Source organism: Gopherus flavomarginatus, chromosome 16 (assembly GCF_025201925.1).
Source record: "Gopherus flavomarginatus isolate rGopFla2 chromosome 16, rGopFla2.mat.asm, whole genome shotgun sequence".
Classification (NCBI taxonomy): domain Eukaryota; kingdom Metazoa; phylum Chordata; order Testudines; family Testudinidae; genus Gopherus; species Gopherus flavomarginatus.
Window position 1 is genome coordinate 2,744,950 of NC_066632.1, and position 11,233 is coordinate 2,756,182.

Consider the following 11,233-nt stretch of genomic DNA (forward strand, 5'->3'; position numbering starts at 1 on the left):
TGTAGAATAGTATATATATTTTAATTTACACATGTGTCCAACCAGATAGAAAGAAAAAGACTCTTCTATCCTGATAAGGCAACAGTGAACAATGATAAACCTCCAGAGAACAGAATGAGGGAGAAAAAAATATACAAATGGGACTAAGTTTAAAAAAGTTGTAAGGAAAAAGATTCCCACCCCCCCCCCCCCGTCTGCCCTAAGCCTCCTCCCCGTTCTTCATTCTCCTCCTGTCTTCACCACTTCTTTTTGTGCTCGTCCATTGACACTCCTCCCGGGCCCAGTGCCACCACCAGCAGCAGGCCTCCTATTACCGACATGGTCTGGAAAAAGTCATACTTTAGGAAGTCGTGGAGAGGCCGGTAGGTGGGGATGTTCCAGAACGCGTTCTGTACCAGATTGATTACGAAGAGCCAGATGACCAGGGTCAGGGCAGCCAGCTTGGTCTTGAAACCAATGGCCACCAAGATGATCAATGCCATGCCAAAGATGTCCTGGAAGATCTGGGATGGGGAGAATATCAGGAGACATGAGTACCTGCACAGCTCTTTTATGCCAGGAACAGAAAGCATAAAACGGCTTTTTCACAAACGGCAAGTCAGCGACAGAGCCAGGAATGGAACTAAGGTGTTCTGGCTCTCAGTTCCCTGCTCACAGCTAGAGCAATACTTTTCCCCAGAACTGAGAATAAACCCCAAGATCATCAACTCAGTTCCATCTTCCTTCAAACCCAGTTCCGACTAGGGATTCTTCCTACAGTGGTCACCTCCCCCATTTCTCCGCAGCCTTCCATACCTGGCCTATTCTCCCCATTTTTTGGGTCTTGCTTGTTAGACACTTCAGGGCAGAGGAGCTGGCTGCACGTGGAGGGCTTGGAAGGCAGCAGTTCAGACTGGAATGCGGAAGCAGCAGAGATGCAAGACTACGTTATCCTGCCCACTGCACTAGCTCAAGGCACGGTCAGGTGGGTTGGGAGGTCTGAGGCCTCTGCTCACTCTTTTCGCGACTAACCAGCAGTGGAGTAACCTCCCTGCTCTCCTTCCCACACACATTCCAAACAAGGCGTGGAACCTGCAACACAGAGCAGCCAACTCACCTGCCTACACTGCTGCTGTGCATGGGTTACAGGGGAGAATCCAACGGCACTAAGGGTCCCTGAAGTGAAAGGGGAGGACATCACAGGCATAACTATGGAGGGACGTGGCAATACCTTTGCTTCAGGGCTAAGTGCAGGGTGCAGCCCCATTGCTGGATGGGCTGCCTGCAGCAGAGAGGGACCCCAGGACAAGTGACAGGATGTAACAGAGGCTACTTACGGTGAAAGCGCTGAGTTCAAAGTGCAGCAGTGTCATGAACATGAGCACAAGCAGAAGCCTCCCCCCCAGCTGCATGTACTGTCGCGGCGAAATGTCATCCACGGTGGGGACGCCGGCGAACATGGACTTCCCTTCAGAGCGGGACTCTGCCAGCAGCAGCAGCAGCCCACCTCCTAGGGCAAGGTTCCTGCAGCAGGGGGAAGTGAAAGGATCAATGGATCATGGAGCTGCTGTCTTCTAACGTGAATGTGATGACTACCACGCCACGGACCGAACCGGGCACCTCCAGCTTAAAAGCAAGAGCCCAGTCTCCCTGGCTGGGGCTGTAACAGACTCGTATCCTCTGTGGGTCGGGCACAGAAGGGGACCAGGAGCACACACTCACCAGCGGGTTACACAAGCCCCCACCAAGCAACACTGCTCGCCTCTAGCCCTTACCATCCTGAATCAAATTGCACTTGGGTTCATTAGAGAAACCTGAACCCTACCAGGAGGGATTGACAGGTGGGGAAACTGAGGCACAGAGTAGCAGTGACTTGACTAAGGTCAGATAGGAAGCCAGTGACAGAGCGCGGTTAAGCACCCAGGAGTCCTCTCCTCCATTTTTCCTGTTCTAATCGCTGGAGTCAGGGATTGCCTTTAGGAGCCAGGCCTTGCTACTTAGCCACAAAGAAATGAGGGCACCAATTCCATTCATCGGCTGTAACTCACCTCATCAGGAATTTGAGATCCCATAAAATACTGTAAGCGACTGTCTGCAAAAGAGAAACCACCAGTTTAAACCCTGTGGCCAGGTAACAGGTTCAGCTGCTTGCGGCAGATGATCTCAAGGAGTTGTTCAAAAGTTAAGCCCCATGGAAGATGAGTCAGTTTCAATTTCATGTCACAGAGGGGGAACTGAAGCACAGAGAGGCCCTGCAGCGAGGCCTCTTGCGCACGGCCCCGCAGTAAGTCAATGGTGAGCACCTCAGAATCTTCAGGCTACTATCTCCATTGTGCAGATGGCAAGTCATCTACATCTCTCTCCGGGCTTCAGTTCCCAAGAGCACAGGTGCCGACTTCCTAATTTCCCCAGGGGTGCTCAACCTCCACTCCGACCCAGGCCCCCACCCCGCCTCTTCCTATCCCCGTCCCCTCCCCCAAGCATGCCCTGCCCTTACTCCGCCCCGCACACACTCCGCCTCCTCACCCCTAGGGCCTCCTGCACATGGCTAAACAGCTGATCAGCAGCAGGTGCTGGAGGGGAGCGGAGAGCGACTGATTGGCAGGGCCAGCTGGCAGGCAGGAGGTACTGGCGGCGAGGAGGAGGAGCTGACTGGCAGGGCCACGGGTGGGCGCTGAGCACCCACTGATTTTTTTCATGGGTGCTCCAGCCCTGGAGCACCCACGGAGTCAGCGCTTATGCCCAGGAACACACAAGGAGTCTATGGTACAGCAGGGAATTGAACTGGAGTCTCTCCCAAGTCTCATGTTAGTGCTCTATCCACCGCACCATCTTTAAAAGAGTTAACCATCACTTAGCAATTATTAAGATGTCGGTGGACATAACGATCTACAAAGATAGTTGAAGGGGGGCAGGACACCATGACAGGTGAGAAGTTTAGTTTAACAGAATGGGGAGTGATAAGGAGGAACGAAAGTAAGAAAGGGGAAAGTTTAGGCTGAATAGCAGGACATTTCCAGATAGTGAGCTGTACTAGCAGGATCTCCCAGGGAAGGGATGGAAACCCCGGGTGCGTGTGACATTTACACATTCGACTGGAGAAAGCTTCAGAGAATAGAGCGAAGGGCACAATTCTGTCCCAGGGGAGACACAGACTAAGGGATTGTCAACATATGAACATTAATCCCAAGTAAGGGAGGGTGTGAATTTAAAGCAGATTCACTTTCCTTGATTAACTCCATGTGTAGACACTTTTGTCTCAGAATAAATGTGCTTTATTCTGAATTAGCGTAATCCACATTAGAACTGAGAATTCACCTGAACTCTTGAATAGCTACTTCTGATTAACTCCCCATGTAGACAAACCCTAATAATAGCTCACTGGTCTTTCTATTCTCTAACTTTTATGGTTCTACAGCTCACATTATTCCACAGCTACTGGCCATCAGTGCCCACTACTATCAATCCACCAAGCAGCCAGGAGACTCTTTGCTAGCCGTGGCATCCAGTACTCGTCTGGAGCAGCGTCATGAAGCTAGCCCATCTCCCACTCACCTGCATGAAGATAATCCCAAACAGGCCAAAACAAGCGTAAGGAACAAACTTCCTGGCTAGGACTAGAATGCACCCAACTGCAACAGAGACACAGAGAATGAAAAAACAGAAAAAATCAGCATCAGAGCCAATGCAGGTTAACAAAAACACAGATGACCCTTTCAATACTCACTCTTCTCTGTGAGGGAGTTTGGGGCATTTTACGACCAAGGCAGTACATTCAGGGTGAGATTGTCAAAGACAGTGAGGGAAGACACCCACAGGAGTCTTATCAGAATTAGAAGAGGAGCTTCTCCACAGAACAGCCTCAGGGGGACACTTGACTAGGTGACTTTAGAGGTCTTTTTCCAAAGGCATGGTGGAATATCACAGGAGATCTACGTTCTACTCCAGACTCTGCCCCTGACTCACAGTGTGACCATGGGAAAGTCATTTCCCTGTTCTGTGCCTCAGTTCCCCCATCTGCATAAGAGGGACATACCACTCTGGGGCACATGAAGTTTAATGCTATGAGATCCCAGTGTGGAAGGTGCCAGAGACAGGCAGAGTGTTTCTATTTCAAGGATTCCAGCTTCTGCAGTGAAATACTGCCTCTGTGCAATGCTCAGCATTTGCAGAGCTGGGGGAGAGGCGGGAAAGTCACCTATGTACAAACCAAATGCACAAGCACAAAATGTGGAATAATTGGCTAGGCGGCAGTACTGCAGAAGAAGATCTGGGGGTTATAGTGGATCACAAATTGAATATGGGTCAACTGTGTGATTCTGTTGTGAAAAAGGCAAATATTCTGGGATGTGTTAGGCAACATCACACATTTATTCATAGATTCAAGGACTGGAAGGGACCTAGAGAGGTCATCGAGTCCAGCCCCCTGCCCTCATGGCAGGACCAAATACTGTCTAGACCATCCCTGATGACATTTATCTAACCTACTCTTAAATATCTCCAGAGATGGAGATTCCACAACCTCCCTAGGCAATTTATTCCAGTGTTTAACCACCCTGACAGTTAGGAACTTTTTCCTAATGTCCAACCTAAACCTCCCTTGCTGCAGTTTAAGCCCACTGCTTCTTGTTCTGTCCTTAGAGGCTAAGGTGAACAAGTTTTCTCCCTCCTCCTGATGACATGATGGCAGTTTTCAGATATCTAAAAGAGGGTCTTCTCTTTTCCAAATGCAACAAACCCAATTCTTTCAGACTTCCCTCGTAGGTCATGTTCTCAAGACCTTTAATCATTCTTGTTGCTCTTCTCTGGACCCTCTCCAATTTCTCCACATCTTTCTTGAACTGCGGTGCCCAGAACTGGACACAATACTCCAGTTGAGGCCTAACCAGCGCAGAGTAGAGCGGAAGAATGACTTCTCATGCCTTGCCCACAACACACCTGTTAATGCATCCCAGAATCACGTTTGCTTTTTTTGCAACAGCATCACACTGGTGACTCATATTTAGCTTGCGGTCCACTATGACCCCTAGATCCCTTTCTGCCATACTCCTTCCTAGACAGTCTCTTCCCATTCTGTATGTATAAAACTGATTGCTCCTTCCTAAGTGGAGCACTTTGCATTTGTCTTTGTTAAACTTCATCCTGTTGACCTTAGACCATTTCTCCAATTTGTCCAGATCATTTTCAATTATGACCTTGTCCTTCAAAGCAGTTGCAATCCCTCCCAGTTTGGTATCATCTGCAAATTTAATAAGCATCCTTCCTATGCAAATATCTAAGTTGTTGATGAAGATAATGAACAGAGTCAGTCCCAAAAAAGACCCCTGTGGAACCCCACTTGTTATACCTTTCCAGCAGGATCGGGAACCAGTTATTTTTTGTGCATAATTCTACATCTGTAAGTTCAACTTTCATGATAAAGAGATTGCACCACAGTACTTGTATCAAGAGAATTGAAAAATAATATTTCTTTTATTTTTACAGTGCAAAAAATAGTTAGATAAATAGTATTATATTATTGTTTAACATCACGATTGATCAAGATTAATTTTTTTAATCGCTTGACAGCCCTAATGGGAGGTAATTATTCCATTCGATTTGGCACGGATGAGGCCTCAGCTGGAGTACTCTGTCTATTTTTGGGCACCACACTTTAAGAAAGATGTGGACAAATGTGAGAGTCCAGAGGAGAGTAACGGAAATGGGAAAAGGTTTAGAAAACATGACCTACTAAGAAAGGTTAAAAAAACTGGGCAAGGTTAGACCAGAGAAGGGAAGGCTGAGGGGGCAGCTGATAACAGTCTGCAAATATGTGAAAGGTTGCCAGAGAGGATGGTGATTAATTGTTCTCCATCAGGTTCATTTGCAGCAAGGGAGATTAGGGTAAGATATTAGGAAAAATTTTCTAACTCTAAGGATAGTTAAGTACTGGAGCAACTGATGGAGGTAGGTTGTAGAATCCATCACTGGGGTGGTCCCGGTTACTTGGCCCTGCCTCAGCATGGAGGGTTTCTGGACTAGATGAACTCTCAAGGTCCTTTCTTTGATTCTGTACCCAGGCTCCCTTCCAAACAGCAGCTCAGAAGCATCATTGAGGTGGGAGGGCTCTTACCCAGCTGTCCAGACATGTTGATTAATACGAATAGTGTGGCCAAGATGATGCCGCACCCCCACGACATATTGATGTAATCCCGCTGCTCGTTCCATTGAAACCACATCCGTATCCCATCCTCAAGGAAGGTGCTGATCAGACAGAGGTGAGCCAGGTGAGGTAGGTAGCGCTTTGTCACCCGCAAGAACTGGAGGGGGAAGATATGGCCAGAGGAGGAAGAACAAAAGGCAGCATTAGAGAGTCAGAAGACAATGGCCCACAGCAGCTGAAGCAACAAGTTGTTAGGTTACCCAGCTCCAAAAGCGATACGACTTTGGTCAGAGGAGAATCTGAGGGCACCTTACACACTTCCATTAATAAATCTTCACTTCGCCTCTGGGAGGCAGGTATTAGCCCCATATTAGAGATGGAAAAACTGAGGTGAGAGCTGCAACTTGACTCTTCTAAGGTTGTACGAGTCAGCGGCTCCCAGCCCCTGCTCTGACCACTCCACATGCCTTCCCAGAGCCAGGAATAGAACCCACGAGTCCAGACTCCCAGTCCCCTGCTCTACCCACTAGAATACACTCTCCTTTCAAAACTGGGAGTAGGTCCCAAGAGTCCCAACTCCCAGTTTAAAAACTCTGGGAAAACATACAAGGACACCTTTGAAGTGGTAGGACTGCTGTAGGACGCTGCTTTGAAGAGCAGGTGATTCGCACAGCTCTACGCTGTGTGTTCGTTCTGTAGCCCCACACAGTAGAGATTCACTGAAGCAGGGTAGGAGACTGCCTAGTAGCTATTAGTCTAGAAGCGTCTTCCACCATCCAAGAGGGGCCCAAGCCAGGCAAGCCAATTCCTTGGAACTGTCTCACATCTGAGTACACCAACCACCCCCTACTGTTTTCAGTATAAATTTCCGGGCTACACCTCACATCTCCATTCAGTCCTTAACCCCTTGGAAGACGAGGCACGGTGGAGGATGATGGATCTTGTCCAAGGTTACAATATTAGCTGGTAGCTGTGATGTGGACACAGTCTGACTCCCAGGGGAAATAAAGCGAAATGTAGTAGGTGTACTGCAGCGGTGCCTCTGAGTCCCACCCACGGACCCCACTGTGCTACCTGCAGCACACACACAGTGCAAAAAGATGATCCTTGCCCTAACGAATCTCTAAGTCAGAAAGTCAGACAGTTCAAGGCCGGAGGAACCACCAGATCACCTACTCTGACGTCCTGTAGATCACAGGCCACCCACACCACGCAGCACCTACACACCAAGCCCAACAACCAAAAGTTAAATCAAAGTATTACATCCCACAGCTTCACAGAAACGGAGCTCCCAATTATCCAAATACCTGAATGTTTCAAATGTCCCAAACTCTTTCGAAAAGTCCTTTGTTTCTTTCAGGATGAAAAAGGCTGGATACATGTAAAGTATGATACTCAACAGCAGCCAATGTTCATTAACACATCCTCTAACAAACTTCTAGGGATACAGATATTCTTATTACTACGTTTATTAAATACCATGGGTTTTTTGGGAGGGAGGACAACGATGAAAGAAGAGAAGGGGAGGAGAGGGAAGGCAAGACCACATCTAACCTCCTCTACACCCTTGATTCAGAAGTTTTAAGTTCTATCTAACCATACACTTAACCTTCATCTCCAAGCACCTCAGTATTTTAAATGAGCTCTTTGATCCTGAGAGATGGCAAACTGGCTGGCCTGGAGGCCAAAATACTTGTTCTGTGGATACAACACAGCATAGGCAGCGATAGTGTAGTCTGTTCCCCACACTCCTAAGTAACACACACATAACATACACACCTCTATCACCATTCCTGCTTCAGATGCAGAAACAGTCCTTTAACCAAGGTAATAATTTCATCTGCAAAAGGCTCTCTGTTATCAAATAGGTGCCTTCCCAACGTGGCACTGAATTACTGGTGGAGTCTGTGAATAAGTCAAAACAATCAAATCAAATTGAAAGTTTATCGAACGTTAAGGCCCTGTCTACACTACAAAAATAACCATGGTTGTGAAAGCACAGGAACCTACAAGGATATGAACAGTATTCTCAAGCATCTTTAAAACACAGCTTTCCTCCATTCATACCAGCTAGATTAAACCATATTATAACATGGATTGGCTCCAATCACGTTTAAAACATTGCTCTTTTCATAGCATAAGCAGGATTTAAAAGTGCCTGTGTCTATAACACAGGATACCACATATGCTTTCTAAGGAGCTCGATTTAACTTTAATCTAGATGTATTTCTGGTGTGAGAGGGGACAGTGCCAAAGAAAACTCACTAGATCTACGTGCCAGAACACACTGCTGAGGAAAAAGCAGAATAGCAGGGTGGCAAAAAAGCCAAGTTATTGGGCTCAGTATAGGGGTAACTGAATTAAATTCTATGGTCTGTGATATACAGAAGGTCAGACTAGATGCTCTAATGGTCCCTTCTGACTTAGAATCTATGAGCCTACCTCAAATCCTTTAACCACTACTTATATTTCTATAATGCCTTCCTATCCTGAAGGATCCCAAAGCACTAGCTGGCTACGTAGCTTTATGGCCCCCATCTCTGTCAGATTTGAGCAATCAGTTGAGTAGAAATCAGTTTAATCCCCAAATCCCTGTTGTCTGAAACCAGGTTACATCCTCTAAAGTCCATCAGTTATGTTAAGTGTACTCATACCAAAACCCTGTTTATCAGTAGAGCTCTGCGCAAATATAAAATTTGTATCCGCATCCACTCCGCCATCTGCAAACATGGTCAATGGATATAAAGTGGATATCCGCAGATTTGCAGGGTGATAGATATAAAATTTGGATCCACATCCATCTGCTTACCCTGGAGAGCCGCGTGCCAGAGGTTGCCGACCCCTGGTCTAACATAACCTAGCCAAGATTGTAATTTGACCACTTTAGCACGTGTTAAAGGCAGCTTGCATTGCCTACCCTAGACCTTTCAAAGCCATCTTTGTTAGCATCTGTTTTACATCTTTTCTGACCTCTGGCAAGAGAGCCAATTGCAATACTGACAGCAATTGTGCAAGTCCTAGTAGGAGTTTAGTTGAGACTCGTGAGCACTATGAAGATATTCTGCAATTTTAGCAATCTGCTAAAACGAAGTCAGAACTCCCAGGTTCCATTCCCAGCTCTGTCACTGATTCACCGTATGACCACAGGTAAGTCATTTCCCCTCTCTGTGTTACAGTTTCCCCATTTGCAACATGAGGATAACACCTGCCATTCGTGGGCTGTGAGGTTCGATTCACTAATCTGTTAGTGAAGTGTGATTATCACAAGGTAATGCTAGATTACTACTGGTGCGGAATGGGACTGAACCAGTGACATGAAGATTCCCTCTCCCATTATAACTGACCCCTTGCACACGGTGCTCAGGAGAACAAATTCCCCTGTTCTAGCCTTGGGTTTGTTTATTTTGAGGGAACTGATATCAACTGGAAATAATCAGGAAAGCAGAAATTTTAATCCCATCAGAGTCATTACTTCATGGTTCGAGGCACAAAAAGAAAATATCAATTCAAGTCAACGGAGCATCCCATAGTGCACCAGCCCCACTTACTAGACACGTGGGAGGAGTGCTGGGCACTGTCAGGGGCTCTGTGCTCTTTGTCCCCTTCCTCCCCACACTCTTGATTTTTTTTTTAAACTTTGACCTCACTCCTGCTCCTGTTTTTTCATTTTTTGTCCCCAGAAACCAATTGCGTAGTGGGCTTAGCGGTTCCTCCCCGAGTTGGGGGGGGGGGGTTTAGATAGGGATGGGCTCCCTTCCTGCCCCAATACTACAAATAGCAGCCTTGCAAACCCCAGGCTGGGTGTCCTGTACACTGTACCCCCCTTCCAACCACAAGATGTGGGTCCCCTTCCTTCTCAATACCACCCCCCATGGGGGCAGGAGGGGGAGGGGAGAACACATGGTACAGCCCCTCCCCCCACTCTTCTCCCTGGCCCACCTTCCTGCTGTGTGGGGGGGGCACAGGTGGTACATCCCTCCCCCCAAGCATAAGGAGAAGCAGGTGGTACATACCCCCTTCCTACAGGCTCCCCATCCCTTCCCCACAGACAACCCCACGCTTGGGGGGGGGGAAGAAAGCAGCAGTAATTGGTACCCCCCCCCGGGGAAGGAGAAGGAAAAGCGGGTGGTATATCCCACCCCCTTTTTTACAGATTCCCCCAATACCCTCCCTATAATGGTACATCCCCCATTGCTTCTCTATGGGGGCAGCAGGTGGTACAGTCCGTTCCCCAGGGGCACATGGTAGAGACTCCCTTCTCCATACTCACCCCCTTCACTATAAGAGGAGCAGGTGGTACGTCCCACCCCTCACTATCCTTGAGGGAGATGGTATCTCCCACTCCCTCAATGGCTCCCACGCTGGGATGGACCAAACCATTCGCGGGCGGGAGGGGGCAGGCCAGTCCCAGCTCCCGCTCCTCCAGGAGGAGCCGCCCCCAGCCCGGACACCTCTCCCCCTCACCTGGTCGGCCAGGTCCTCAGCAGCCCCCATCAAGTCTCCACTGGGCGCCATAGTCGGCTCCGGCCCAGCCTCACTGTCTCCTCAGGGGCCGAGAGTGGGGAACAGAGAGGGCGTGGCCGACGGCGGCAGTGGGCGTGGCCAGAGCGCAGCCAGTCACAGGGATGATCCCAGTCCTACCCCACCCCCTGGGGGTCACGTGGGCGCCCTCGGCCATGACTACCGAGGCAGACCCGCTCGTTTCAGCGGCGTTGCCTCCATAGCCATGGCGGCCGGTTCCAGCCTTCACTCTTGGTGGCGGGGGAGGAGCCACGCGCTACCGCCACCTTCCCGCCCTCGGAGGGCTGCGGTGGGGGAGGGGGAGCCAGCTCACCAGGGGGGGCGGGAGAGTGGCCCCAGCCTGGGACTTAGGAGACCTGGAACCGGGCCCCCGCCTCACGGCCGGCTGGGGCGCCCCACAGCGGCCAGCGCACCCCACAGCGGCCAAGGCCAAATCACCTCAGTAGCGTCCACGGCGCCTCACGCCTGGCCACGGCGACACCTCCTCACACCTAACCACGGCCACAGTGCCCCACCCGCGCCACAGCACCTCACGCCTGGCCACGGCGACACCTCCTCACACCTAACCACGGCCACAGTGCCCCACACGCA

General features: G+C 49.3%; 1 protein-coding gene across 3 annotated transcripts; it reads right to left on the bottom strand.

Moving 5' to 3' along the window:
• Positions 1-10,713, bottom strand: LOC127035376 (surfeit locus protein 4-like). 3 transcript variants are annotated; one of them, XM_050925158.1, is made up of 7 exons: positions 10,586-10,690; positions 7,901-8,026; positions 6,092-6,278; positions 3,535-3,611; positions 2,028-2,071; positions 1,317-1,503; positions 1-503 (listed from the first exon to the last, which is right to left on the bottom strand). In XM_050925158.1, the coding sequence occupies exons 2-7, from the start codon at positions 7,910-7,912 to the stop codon at positions 237-239; spliced, it is 774 nt and encodes a 257-aa protein (XP_050781115.1). In that variant the 5' UTR covers positions 7,913-8,026; positions 10,586-10,690; the 3' UTR covers positions 1-236. The 3 variants fall into 3 exon arrangements, with proteins under 3 accessions (XP_050781115.1, XP_050781114.1, XP_050781116.1); XM_050925157.1 differs by lacking the exon at positions 7,901-8,026 and having other exon boundaries at positions 10,586-10,710; XM_050925159.1 differs by lacking the exons at positions 1-503; positions 7,901-8,026 and adding an exon at positions 527-1,155 and having other exon boundaries at positions 10,586-10,713.
• Positions 10,714-11,233: the final 520 nt, after the last annotated feature.